Genomic DNA, 14,956 nt, shown 5'->3' on the forward strand with positions numbered 1-14,956 from the left:
TACCCCTTGGTGACATTTGACCTTGATCAGAATGCATGCACGTGCGTTGAGCCGAACGCGGATTATGGCTGGCGGTTTGAGTCACAATTAATTGGCGGTTTTTCTTTTCCGGACGCGAGTGTGAATGGGATTAGACATAATTATAGAATTGTACAAAGACGACTTAATCAGTTGTTGTTTTGTGTTGCCTGCGTTTGACTGGTCTGATTTCACTTCCTTCCTTTTTCGCATTCAGTCACAGCGTGATTGAAGAGAAATCGTTTGATTACTGTTGTTGGCGTTTACACTGCGGGACAACAAACAAGTTTGTTTAGACAACGGCGTTTAATGTCCTTATCAATGCCAATGCGTTTGTTCATTTGTTGTTGCTGCTTATTTGGGGTTTGTGGGTCCATATATGTTTGTGGTTTTAACTCTTGGAGAGAGAGAGAGAGAGAGAGAGAGAGAGAGAGAGAGAGAGAGAGAGAGAGAGAGAGAGAGAGAGAGAGAAAGAGAGAGAGAGAGAGAGCGAGACAGACAGACAGACAGACAGACAGAGAAAAACAGACATATACAGAGAGAGAGAGAGATAGGGGGAGATAGAGAAAGAGAGAGAGAGAAATAGAGAGAGAAAGACAGAAAGAGAGAGGGGGCGGGGAGAGAGAGGGGGAGAGAGAGGGGAGATAGGGAAGAGAGAGAGAGAGAGAGGGAGGAAGAGAAAAGACATTCTTTCCCCTTGTAACTTCCGAAAAAGAAAAGAAAAGGGAAGCCACAAGATACTGGAAGAAAGGGAAGGCACTCTTGGCCCTAAGAATTAACTTCCGAAAAGAATATTGTTACGTTCCATGTCCAACCCCCCTGGATAAACATGTTGCTCTCCACCTTGCGAGGCCACACACCCACAATTAGCTCCACAGGCACCTGATAACCTGAGCTGATTTTCACTAACGGGACATCTCAGGCCACTGTCCCCTATATTGCTACCTGCAAGTTTGCGTGCATGCAGTGCCTGTCGCTAGACATGTTCAGTTGTCTGTGCCGGCAAGGTCTGAGGTCTCAAATGACAAATTAAACGAAAAGTGCTTTCGCTGCTCCAGTTTCAAAATATGCCAATCACTGTGCTACTTCTGCTGAACTTCGTGGTTCGCGGGTGGTGTAGATGGTAGGATGGGAATGGATCGATAATTTCAGTCTAAATTTCGTAAGTTTTTGAAAATGGTCAAAAGTGTAAAAAAAAAAAAGACTAAGGCTGACGGAATGATCAGAAAAAAGGGAGCTACTGATTTTTCTTTGAATGATTCCAACATTTTTAACTGTTTTTGACGAGACTGGGACAGGTTTATAAACACGTGAATGGAATCTTTTCATGGTTATGTCAATACAAATTAAACTTGTTTTTATAACTACGCTTAAAATTGATTTCAAATACATTGAAACTATTAACACTATCGACCCAGGAAGAGTAACTGACAGTTAAAAATGTCCACCTCCAACAACACAGATAATCCAAACTTTAAAACCTGTTATCATGGCAGAGGACGCCCAACACCAAGGAAACAAAAGCAGACCGTTCAGTCGATCATCGTACCTTGTAATGCGGCGCTGTCGTCTGCAGAGAGAAATGTCGGAGCTTTGGGGGCAGATCACCACATTCTTCTCTCCCTTTTGCCCTGGCCACATGCTCCGAGCTAGGGACAAGCCTTCTGGCGTGTAGCGGACCATGGTTGCCTCCCTTTGATCTCGATTTACCTCCCTTGCTTTTTCTCCTTTGTTGCGTTTTACCTCCCTTTTTGGGGGTATTTTTCTCACTTGCTGATTCAGCAGGTTTTGTGGATAATGTACAATGCTTTGTTCCAAAAAAAATATCACAGAGTCCTTTTTTCTTTTCTTGGAATGAGATTATGATCCTTTCGAATGAATGTTCTTTTCTGTAAATATATGTACAGACTATCTAATAACGAACACAATAATCAGTAGTCCAATGTCAATCAGTATTCAGCAGGTCTTCCTTCTGAAATTCGACTCGTGCATCAGTAAGTGTTCATCATAACGTGGAAATCCACACAAATGTTCAGTTTTTGGATATGTAAGTTCTCGTCTGTTAATCCTCAATGATATGGGATAAATCAATTCACTATGAGGATATGTGTATTATATTGAACTTCAAATGAAACTGGTCGTAGGAAACTGATCCATCCAAGCCAATCACAGAAATCTTGAAGATGATCGAATGAGATAGGGAGACAGGAAGCAACAAATCACTAGGTGTACTGCCAAGCTTTCTCTTCCAAAATAGATTCACACAAAAACGGCACTTGCACAAATCTTCGTATTCACCAAAATAGATTCACCTTGACTAACAAAGCAGAACATTATCGCACCACAACAACGAAGACAGTTTTGTCTCGAATGTTATTTGCACTTAAACTTTCACAGGGTTAGTCCTTTTTTGCACAACACGTATCACTCAGAAAAATGCGTTCTCCTTAGAATCACGGGGTTTTACCGAGACTTTCAAATATCTCCAACACCACAAAGCGTGATTTACCCAAGACTTTTAACAAAGTCGTTGGAAGAAATCAGCAGTGCAGGTGTAGTTAAAACCGTTGCCAATCGACAGGGTGAGATAGAACAGGGATGGCAGAAACACTGGACGAAGTCTCGACACAGGGGACTGAGCTTTGACCGTACTGTCACCCGGGCAGACGACACTTAGGGTCAAACAGAGCCTTGTCTCCTTTCCTTCGCCTGTCAAATCAGACCTGTGGCTTTCGGAGAGAGACGGATAGAGAGTGTGCCGAACCTGAGAAAATCCCATCAAAATATAGCCACTTTCTGTCTTTTGAGTGAAAGAGATGACAAAAGAGTTATGTCTATTTTAGGGTCAGTGACACAAGATCTTGCGCAAAGGCCGAGCCTGTGATGTTATATCGGGACAACTTAGAATGGACAGTGCACAAGATGACGTATCAATGTCCGAAAGTGATTCACACTAGATGGGTTTACACTAAACTTGACCGCTAGATGAGCATCTTTGCTTTGTCTGTTGTGACTCTATTTCGCGGTCAGAAACTAAAAATAAAAAAAATGACGAAGCCCCCCCCCCCCCTCCCAAAATCAAAAGAACTTAAAGTTAAAGATGTTAAACCATCAAACTTACTGCAGATGAGCATCTTTGCTTTGTCTGTTGTGACTCCATTTCGTCGTCAGAAGCTAAAAATAAGAAAATTACCAAGTCCCAAAAAAGAAATTAAAGTTGTCACACCATCCGATGTATACGTTAGCACGTTAGTTAGCCTGTTAGTCATCTTTTATAATACAACTCCATAGAGAAAAGAGCAAGTTAAGAGTCCAAAACTTAAAAAAGATCGCGGACAAGTTTGGGTATTCACCTTTTACTGTGCGTAAGGATACGCGGCTTTACATCTCATCGTAGGGGCGATTTATCTGTAAGTATTAAAACTATATCATACTTTTCAAATCGCAGGAAAGTCTCGTATATCAAACCATATTCTTGTAAGAAGATCAGTCAGTATAAGAAGTTGACACCAAAAAATGTCAAGAGTTCAAAATCATTCGTTAGATAGACTAAGATCAATCACTATGAACACATACACAGTTTTTGAAAGAAGTGTCAAAACACGCATATTAACTATTGTGTAACTGTACATACACAAAGCATATGAATATGCACAGCGGACTCCTTAGCAGTTTTTCAATCGCTTTAGGTGTATATGTGTTTGTAGCCTGCGGTCACTTGTGGTCAAGTAATCTGTGTTGACATTAGTCACAGCTAGTAGCTTGTTTGTTTGTTTGTTTGCTTAACGCCCAGCCGACCACGAAGGGCCATATCAGGGCGGTGCTGCTTTACCCAATATTGACGGACTGTGTGATGATATCTTCTGCTATGGTCTGTTGAGACAGCGATATCAAAATCGAGACCGGAGGTCGAGATTTTGATATCACTGTCGAAACAGACCAATGGCAGAAGATATCATCACACAGTCAGTCAATGTTAGATATATTGCTAATTCTCTGGACATTTTGTACTTTCTGTTAAGAAATTACAAAAGTATTTGTCTCAGTTTTGGCTGTTCCATATTCCTCCCTCTGATTATTATTTCTTTTTGTTCACTCTTTTCTTGTACTTTTCAGTATTTTAAAATGTCTTTCCTTTCAAACATTCTTTAGTCACTTGCTCAACTAAAGTCTGGGATAATTACACTTTCATATATATTTGTTTGTTTTTAAACTTAGGTGTTTTTGTTTTTGAAGTGGGGAAGCAATAAAGAGGTCGTCGATATCAAAACTGATATCGACGGAAATGTCGTCGATATCACTTTTGCACTGAGCTCAGTTTTGCCCAATTGACCAATGGAAATCCACGTAACATATGAAATAGCAATATTGACATATAACGTGCGCCACACACAAGACAGAAGTCGCAGCACAGGCTTCATGTCTCACCCAGTCACATTATTCGGACACCGGACCAACCAGTCCTAGCACTAACCCCATAATGCCAGACGCCAGGCGGAGCAGCCACTAGATTGCCAATTTTAAAGTCTTAGGTATGACCCGGCCGGGGTTCGAACCCACGACCTCCCGATCACGGGGCGGACGCCTTACCACTATGCCAACCGTGCCGGTACAGCTAGTAGCCTTTACTTGTTCGCGGCTGTAAATGTATAGTATGACCATAACACACGTTGCACAGTCTCGTCCTCTGCTGAGCGTATTAATTCTTTTTGTTGACAAGATTTAGGTCAAAAAGTTAGAGATTAAAAACAAAACAAAGCAACGATTTAACTGACCAGTCAGCATATTGTAGACATCATATCCTACGTAAGTCTCTCCTATTATTATGCCACAAGAAATTCACTATAGCACTGTAGAGCAACGGCATCACATCTTCGAAGCAATTAATAAAATAATCCTTAGAGATTTGTTAATCAAGTCACAAGCAAATAACGCATCAGCATTGTACCACACGGCCACACTTTTTGATGATCGCAACATTTTTCCAACATACTTTTCATAACACAAACCACAACAGAACAAAAATTAAAATCCGATTGTTCATAATCCAACGCAGTCAGACTTTTTCCTTCAGTGAAATCAGACAACAATAGAAACCCAGCAGGGTTGCATTGTCTCTGCATTGAAACCACAAAATTCGCTGTCAGCGTGAGTCAATCAATACAAGGGCAGACAATTTTGAATACTTGGACATGAGACTTCCCTCCCCTTTTGCATCCTTGCAAACTGAGCTTATTAGTGCAGACAAATGTCCTTCAGTCGTGATTGTGGATTGAAAAAATTTGTTGTTTTATTTTGGATAACTAACTGCTGTATGTTTTGTTTGTTTGTGTGCGTGTGTGTGTGTGTGTGTGTGTGTGTGTGTGTGTGTGTGTTAGTGTGTGAGTGTGTGTTTGTGTTAGTATCCAATATTGACGGACTGTGTGATGATATCTTCTGCTATGATCTGTTGAGACAGTGATATCAAAATCGAGACAGGAGGTCGAGATTTTGATATCACTGTCGAAACAGACCAATGGCAGAAGATATCATCATACAGTCAGTCAATGTTAAATATATTGCTAATTCTCTGGACATTTTGTATTTTCTGTAAAGAAATTACAAAAGTATTTGTCTCAGTTTTGGCTGTTCCATATTCCTCCCTCTGATTATTATTTCTTTTTGTTCACTCTTTTCTTGTACTTTTCAGTATTTTAAAATGTCTTTCCTTTCAAAAAGTCTTTAGTCACTTGCTCAATTAAATTCTGGGATAAATACATTTTCATTCATATATTTGTTTGTTTTTAAATTTAGGTGTTTTTGTTTTTGAAGTGGGGAAGCAATAAAGAGGTCGTCGATATCAAAACTGATATCGACGGAAATGTCGTCGATATCACTTTTGCACTGAGCTCAGTTTTGCCCAATTGACCAATGGAAATCCACGTAACATATGAAATAGCAATATTGTGTGTTAGTGTGTGTGTGTGTGTTAGTGTTAGTGTTAGTGTTAGTGTGTGTGTGTGTGTGTGTGTATGTGTATGTGTGTGTGTGTGTGTGTGTGTGTGTGTGTGTGTGTGTGTGTGTGTTTGTTCGTTTTAATCATTTTTCATCGATAGTTTTACTTTGCTGAATTATTTGTTCAACAAAGAAGATAAGGACTGAAGATGGGGATACAACTTACAACAAATCGCTTACAGCAATATGAAAACATTCAGTAAATCTGTCGGACCGAAACTGAAAACACGGGATCAGTCTTCACTGAGACTGATTACTGAGGAATCCGTCAATTTAAGACTCCCTCCCTTTTAAGACCCTGTTCTCTCAGACTTTGTGTTCTTAACCTCTGTAAATTTACCTCCATTTTAAGACTCCCTCCTTTTTAAGACCTAGTGATTGGATATATACTGATTGTTGATATATATCGATGAACCTGACCAACATCTGAGAATGCTGGCCTTTGATTTTTTTTGTCGCACAACGAACTACAAACAAACTTTTAAACTAAAAAAAAAAAAAAAATAGCGCCACTCTACCAATAACACTTACACAAAATCTTTTTTTTTAAAAACAAACAAAAAACAAAACTGGAAATTATTGTCGCTTATTAAAACCTGACTAAACATCCGCAAATAGTGCCTTTCTACCAATAATTATTATGAGAAAAAATACTGCTACCCAAAATATTTTCGGACATCAAACTTTTATAACACTTGAACTTAAAATCTGAAAAAAGGCCACTCTATACCAATAAACCTTACTAAAAAGGTACACTACATTGGGTGTGCACGTTAAAGATCCCACGATTGACAAAAGGGTCTTTCCTGGCAAAATTGCTTAGGCACAGTTAATAATTGTCTACCTATACCCGTGTGACTTGGAATAATAGGCCGTGAAAGGTAAATATGCGCCGAAATGGCTGCAATCTACTGGCCGTATAAAATTTCATCTCACACGGCATCACTGCAGAGCGCCTAGAACTGTACCCACGGAATATGCGCGATATAAGACTCATTGATTGATTGATTGAAAATAATAAAAATACAGCTACTTGAAATAATCGTTATACACAAACATATATATCAAGAAACCTGACAATATATCTTAAATTACTCCCAACAACAACAACAACAACACACTTTCACAAGAAATCTGGAAAACCCACCGCTGTGGATTATCTTGGTACACCAAAAACAAAGCATGCAGCCTTCATTGACCAAGTGCCGTCGTTTCTGGGAAAGACAAGTCAATTAGCAATAAATCCAAGTTAGCTTCGATTTCGGACCTTGTTTCCATCTTCAGGCGTGGGTGTGTAAATGATTAACTTAGAGCAGTGGCGTGTTTTCCTACTGCACTTCAAACTACAATCTTAGTCTCGGTTAACCCGCTATCTCGTAAAAAATCAGTCTCGGTCACTGAGTCCAATGATAATGGCGAGATTAGATTGAGAATGGCTTGTCCGTCTATGCCCATGAGCATTGCTTTTGCATTGCAGATTCAAATTCAGTCTGGAATACGGAGTTCAATATTTGATTGATAATGAGGTGTCTGTGTGTATCTATGTGCAGTGCAAATTAATGTGCGGCACTAAAATCAAACTTGGAGAATACATGGTATAACCTAGTTTTATTGGTAGTTATTGAGGGCACTTATAAAAATGAATGAAAAAATTGTGAATACTAACGGGCACATGGAAACAGCCGCCATATTGGATTTCTAGGAAACGGTTTTACAGCAACATCATACATCAGAAATGAATAATATTTGGCACAAGGCTACACATGACTTATATCTACAATCATATAGAACAATATTTTGACTAAAGACTACAGTTGAATTTGAATTAAATTTTGAAACAAGGATTAATGAATTTCTAACCGCATCATTAATCAATGATTAATGAATTTCTAAACACATCCACATACCCGACTCAGCCCCTCTTCTGCCAGTGCAATCAGTAGTAATGTACATGTATGTATTGGTTTCATGTACGTCCGTATATTTTCTGTGATATATTGTATGCTATGATTTTTTTTGCAATGATGTTTAGCCATAGTCCGTTATACGCGTAGGTGTGCGAGAATATGTAAGCGCAGTGCTTTAAAGATGTCCATGTGGGAATGTGTAAGTGGGCGTAGTCGAATGTCCATGTGGGAATGTGTAAGTGGAGCATATAAGAATGCCCATGTGTGAATGTGTAAGTGGAGCGTATAAGAATGTGTAAGTGGAGCGTGGTCGAATGTCCATGTGTGAATGGGTAAGTTGAGCGTATAAGAATGTCCATGTGTGCGATGTGTAAGTGAGACATGGATGTGTTCATGACTGAATGCGTAAGCACAATGCAAGGAATGGCCAGAGAGGTATGTGGGAGGTGTGTTTATAACCTGCCCTGTTATATAGTGCTATATGTCTTATGTAAAAACAATGTCCTGTTTGTATTATTGTTATGTACCACGCCTGAATTTCTCTATGAGATAATAAAGTATTCTTATTCTTATTCTTATCCTTATTTCAAAAATTAATTCAAATTCAAATGTAGTCTTTAGTCAAAATACTGTTCTATATGATTGTAGATATAAGTCATGTGTATTCTTGTGCCAAATATCTGATGTATGATGTTGCTGTAAAACCGTTTCCTAGAAATCCAATATGGCGCTGTTTATGCCGTTTCCATAGCAACCTAGCCGAGGCCGAGTCTGTGTCCTTTAATATTCACACATTTTTCATTTCTTTTTATAAGTCACTTCAATAACTACCCAAAAAACTAAGTTATTCCATGTATTCTTCAAGTTTAATTTTGGTAATTTTGATGCCTCACATTGCCTTAACTAGTTGTCGCAACGTATTAAGGCCAACAAAAAAAAAAGGTCTGTTTACGGTAACCCGACCGACCCTAGTTTTTTCGCGCGACCCTAGACTTGTTTTTGGCATTTGGGGGGGAAAAAAAATCTTGTTTTTTGGGCAAAATAACGTAAAAATATGTTTTTTTGGAAAAAAAAAGAAAAAAAAAAATCCCGACCTACCGACCCTATTTTTTGGGCCTATGTTACCGTAAACGGACCTTTTTTTTGGCCTAATAATACCCCAAACCGAAAAAAAATAAAGGCGGTTTTTCATTGAGCGCGAAGTCGACTTCGCGAAGACTTTCCCAAATCTTTTTACCGAAAACTCAGGACTAAAGCCGGTGTGACGCCGTCATCTTGGCCCTGCTGTCATAGTACCCCCTCGATTTATACTCGAGACTGAAATGTTGTTTCCTGGTAAAATCAATGAAGTGAAATTATTTAAGGACGAAAAGCATGTCAGTTTCTTGCATGTGAAGAAAATTGGTGGTGAAATTTAATAGATTTAACCCCCAAAATCGATTTTTTTCGAAAACGTGTACCGAGTGGTTACGTCCCTGAGAAGGGAAACGTTTTAGGATGAATCAAATTTCTAAGTTAAATACAAAACATTGGTTGGACAAATTTGGCCCCACGAATGTAAGGGTACCCAAGGTCGTTCATCAGTACTATCGAAGGATGTTTTTTTGTTCAGTGTGGTGTTTATACAAGATCAACGAGGCCGAGAATCGTAATATGACGGCGGGGCCAAGATGACGGCGGGGCCAAGATGACGGCGGGGCCAAGATGACGGCGGGGCCAAGATGACGGCGGGGCCAAGATGACGGCGGGGCCAAGATGACGGCGGGGCCAAGATGACGGCGGGGCCAAGATGACGGCGGGGCCAAGATGACGGCGGGGCCAAGATGACGGCGGGGCCAAGATGACGGCGGGGCCAAGATGACGGCGTCACACCGGCTCCGTGCAGCCACGTTCGCACAGTAGTACTTCGCGTAGTCGACTTCGGCCAGTTAATTTTGAGGCTTTAGAGATCTCGCTGACCGAGACTGATAAATATTACCCAATATTGACGGACTGTGTGATGATATCTTCTGCTATGGTCTGTTGAGACAGTGATATCAAAATCGAGACCGGAGGTCGAGATTTTGATATCACTGTCGAAACAGACCAATGGCAGAAGATATCATCACACAGTCAGTCAATGTTAGATATATTGCTAATTCTCTGGACATTTTGTATTTTCTGTAAAGTAATTACAAAAGTATTTGTCTCAGTTTTGTCTTTTCCATATTCCTCCCTCTGATTATTATTTCTTTTTGTTCACTCTTTTCTTGTACTTTTCAGTATTTTAAAATGTCTTTCCTTTCAAAAAGTCTTTAGTCACTTGCTCAACTAAATTCTGGGATAATTACATTTTCATATATATTTGTTTGTTTTTAAATTTAGGTGTTTTTGTTTTTGAAGTGGGGAAGCAATGAAGAGGTCGTCGATATCAAAACTGATATCGACGGAAATGTCGTCGATATCACTTTTGCACTGAGCTCAGTTTTGCCCAATTGACCAATGAAAATCCACGTAACATATGAAATAGCAATATATTGATATATACCCAAACCAGAAAAACACAACAACAAGATGTTGTGTTTATTGTAAAAGAGTCCGCCAGGGCCGGTAACCGCGCGTTCATTGGGGGCGATCCGCTTCAGACTGTTGACAAGTCCTTCAGGCTTTGTTTGCAAACAGGACAGGTGAAGGTTTTGAAACAATACGGGCTGATCAAGTCTTCTGCCAGGTCAGGGGATCCTGGGGCAGATTTACAGACCAAAGTGTTTGCAAAGCTCTTTCGGCAGAAAAATAAACAGACTGGTTTCGTTTTGGGGGCTTCATTTTGTAACAGAGAGAGAGAGAGAGAGAGAGAGAGAGAGAGAGAGAGAGAGAGAGAGAGAGAGAGAGAGAGAGAGAGAGAGAGAGAGAGAGAGAGAAAGAGAAAGAGAAAGAAAGAGAGAGACAGACAGAGACAGAGACAGAGACAGACAGACAGACAGACAGAAAGACAGACAGAGACACAGACAGACGGACAGGCAGACAGACAGACAGACAGACAGACAGACAGACAAACAGACAGAAAGAAAAAAAGAAATATAGAGACAGAGAGACAGGGACAGAGACACAAACAAACAGACAGACGGACAGACAGATCACAGACAGACAGACAGACAGACAGACAGACAGACAGACAGACAGACAGACAGACAGACAGAAGGAAAGAAAGAAAGACAGAGACAGAGAGACACAGACAGACAGACAGACAGACAGACAGAAAGAAAGAAAGAAAGACAGAGACAGAGAGACAGGGACAGAGACACAGACAAACAGACAGACAGACAGACAGACTGACAACCATTGAAACCAACCTTAATAAATACGATCAAGCGCTATTATATTATCTGAGAAACAAAGGGAAATTAGCGCTCTAAAATGCACACGACGTGTGTAATAGAGTAAGCGAGAGTTATACGGAACCAGTCTCCTGGCACCTGAAGAATAACAAGCATTGAAATGAACAAGCGATTTTCATCCTCATTCATTTCATGTTGATTTTCATGCTTTAATTCTCTCAGGTGTCAAGAGATCGGTACCGCATAACTCTCACTAATTAGTCTACTGCACATGTCGAATGCATTTAGAGCGCTTACTTCCCTTTGTTTTTCAGATCAACAAGACAGACAGAAAATCAACCAATCAACAACACGAATTCACCCACCAATGTCTGTTTTCCGGGTACGCTTGACCCCTTAAACGGTCTCACATTGCCCCAAAAGCTTCAGTTTGGTTTAGGGTTAGAAATGATTACACCACTTCACATCAGGAATAGCACAACATTCAAAGCTTGGACATTCACTGATTCAGTTATTCAAATTGTGAACGTTGTGATTTTGGTAATCGTTTTTTTTTTACCGTAAATTCTTTTTTCATTTCGTCTCACATTTTCGCTCCTCGAGAGATTTGAAACTAGCACACACTTGCACTACAAATATAAGTCGATGAGCTTAATCTTGACTCCGACGTAGAAGAGTTTGCATAACGAAACCGTTCCCTTACTTACATTGATTTATGTAATTAGCTTGGTTATGGTGCCTTTTGGACTTTATCATCGCAGATGTATACGATTTAAACCACGGCGAATGTTCCTTGAAATACTTAAGGTAAGATACGCCAGAACCCTTCTCCAAAATTGCACCTTCAATATTTAAGGTTAAATACGCTAGCAAACTTCTCCAAAATTGGACCTTCAATACTTAAGGTTCAATACACCCGAAAACTTCTTCAAATTGTACCTTCAATACTTAAGGCTCAATACGCCTGAAAACTTCTTCAAATTGTACCTTCAATAATTAAGGCTCAATACGCCTGAAAACTTCTTCAAATTGTACCTTCAATACTTAAGGCTCAATACGCCTGAAAACTTCTTCAAATTGTACCTTCAATACTTTATCTAAAGGTGGGTTGAAAAAGCGAATAAAACAGAAATCTATGAGAATTAATTTCGAATTACTCTCGACCGGCACAATGGCCTAGTGGTAAGACGCCGGCCTCCCAAGCGGAAGGTCGTAGGTTCGAATCCCGGCCGCGCCTTGTTGGTTAAGGGTGGAGACTTTTTCGATCTCCCAGGTCAACTTATGTGCAGACCTACTAGTGCTTTATCCCCCTTCGTGTGTACACGCAAGCACAAAACCAAGTGCGCACGGAGAAGATCCTGTAATCCATGTCAGAGTTCGGTGAAACATAGAATCACGAAAAAAAACACCAGCATGCTTCCTTTGAAGGCGACGTATGGCTACCTAAATGGCCGGGTAAAAACGGCCATATACGTAAACATCCACTCGTGCAAAAACACGAGTGTACGTTGGAGTTTCAGCCCATGAACGCAGAAGAAGAAGAAGAAGAAGAAGAAGAAGAAGAAGAAGAAGAAGAAGAAGAAGAAGAAGAAGAAGAAGAAGAAGAAGAAGAAGAAGAAGAAGAAGAAGAAGAAGAAGAAGAAGAAGAAGAAGAAGAAGAAGAAGAAGAAGAAGAAGAAGAATTACTTCCAAATAAATAGATTGCTTTAATCAGTAAGTATTAGAGACGGCCTAGTTTTTTTTCTCGAAAATTACCTTACTTTTACTTTAAAGGATGAACAGGGAAACGCAACGGTTTTTCAGAAAGGTTGGGATTTTAATAAAAAATGTATTTTAAAACGCACAGAGCTTAGTTTCACAGCTTTCATATGTCCTTGTTTCCTGAATGTGAAGATAAAAAGACAAACACGAGCATCCCACTATGAAAGAAAATGCACAGAGGGAATAACTGACTCTTTCTATCCCTTCTTCTCTTGAATACGTTAAAAAAAATTAAATAAAAATTAAAAAACCACTCACACACTAACACGAAAAAACAATGAACAAGAAAAAAAAACCAGAGAAACTGTGCCTTTGAGTCTTCCCATACCTTTGTATCTTGCATTTGTATATATATATAAAACAAATTCAAAAACAAGACAAACAAAAGCATCATATATTCAAGGGCAAAACACGCAGAGCTGGACAGACAATTACACATAGGTTTAGCTTTTCAATCTGCATGATCAGAAAGTTACAGAATGGTTTCCCTGGTATTGCCGCATATACAAATAAATTAAAAATGAGACGTTTGACCAAGTGAGGAAAAGAAAGTGCAGTACTAAGTGTGTTTATACGTCGTACTAAATACATTTATATCAAGCCATACCTTCGTGTTCTGGACTTTGGCTTGAGGTCAGCAAGGGAGGCGGCAGTGTCTGTGACGTCACTGGCCACGCTTTCAGCAATGGACACCCTCTTGGCCCTGATGCCAGCATTGCCGTTGATGCCGTTGATACCATTGATGCCGTTGATGCCGTTTTCCTTGCTCCTTGGGTCTGGCACCAGGATTGACCTGGAAACGGTCGGGATTTCGTATTTCCTACTCATCTTGATTGGAAGACGTTGATGAACGCCTTGGGTTTGTTCTCTCTCTGTTGGTTGCCTTGTACCTTTTGTCTGGTTTATTTTCTCTTAATTGTTGAAGGCTTTCGGGTTCTTTCAGTTCTTTTCCCCCCCTATTTTGTGTCTTGTTTTGGTGTTTTTGTGTGTGTCTAAATGTAGGCTGCTACCTGTTCTCTTTTTGCGACGTTTTTTAAAACAACTTTTTTTTAAAACTTTGTTGAAGACTCAGAAAAATTGCGCTAGTTGTATTGCTGGAAGCCTGTTCTTTGTTTGAAAATTGTGTCTTGTTATGTCCCTGTGAAGTTCGCACGGTCCTACACGTTCGATGAAGAACAGACGAACTTTTTTTTATTCAAAATGTGCTATGTTTTTGCTTATGATGATTTTTTTTCGAGCAAAAATCGTTTCTTACTGTCAGTTCTATGCAGATTCTCTTTTGTCGAAGAGAAAAAGACAAGAGCACGTTGGAGTGTCTAGATCACATGCTTATTTTCAAAACGTCTGCCGCAAGTTTTGCTCTGACGTCTTTTCCTCAAGACGCCTTGCTGCCATGTCTACACACTCACTACTCGTATGACGCATCGTATTACATAGCAGCAAAGTCAACCAATCACAGAATTTGTAACAAACAGTTCCACGCCTAGAAAACGAATATGGAAGAATTGTACATGGCACGTACGTACAATTTACATATTTGCATATTCATTTGATTACGGAACAAAGCTAACTAAGCTTATTTTTCTACATGGCGGAAGAGTCCAAATCCACATACGCAATCCAGCCTACGTGAAAGTGAACCGACCAATGGATAGATCAATTCCAAAGAGCTACACAAGACCAACTTTAATTGGCTGCTGGGCCGCGTACATAAAATACATCCCCAATGTTTATCACAGAAACACATACACGACTAATATATAAAAGTACAAGTGTTAGCGACTATTTGTCAAGCCCCTGTGATATGGGTGTAATAAGACGGTAGGTATAATAATTTGTGAGGATGATCTAGATGTCATCACAACGTGGGCATGAAGAGGTCTTCACAAAACTGTAAATCAATTAATATTATTGCTATCTCTGTACACGTTTGTCTCTACCTTTAACCTCTTCGCTTCC

At 39.8% G+C, this 14,956-nt stretch overlaps 1 protein-coding gene across 2 annotated transcripts in view; it reads right to left on the reverse strand.

Moving 5' to 3' along the window:
• Positions 1-14,384, reverse strand: part of LOC138970666 (uncharacterized) — a 43,938-nt gene extending 29,554 nt beyond the window's left edge. Inside the window, exon 1 of one of the 2 annotated variants that reach the window (XM_070343135.1) lies at positions 13,605-14,384. In XM_070343135.1, coding sequence (XP_070199236.1) covers positions 13,605-13,825 — 221 coding nt within the window. In that variant the 5' untranslated portion in view covers positions 13,826-14,384. Of the gene's footprint in view, positions 1-1,567; positions 2,003-13,604 lie in introns of those variants that run through there. The other variant, XM_070343136.1, reaches the window with a different exon arrangement.
• Positions 14,385-14,956: the final 572 nt, after the last annotated feature.

Source organism: Littorina saxatilis, linkage group LG7 (assembly GCF_037325665.1).
Source record: "Littorina saxatilis isolate snail1 linkage group LG7, US_GU_Lsax_2.0, whole genome shotgun sequence".
In the NCBI taxonomy this organism is placed as follows: Eukaryota; Metazoa; Mollusca; class Gastropoda; order Littorinimorpha; family Littorinidae; genus Littorina; species Littorina saxatilis.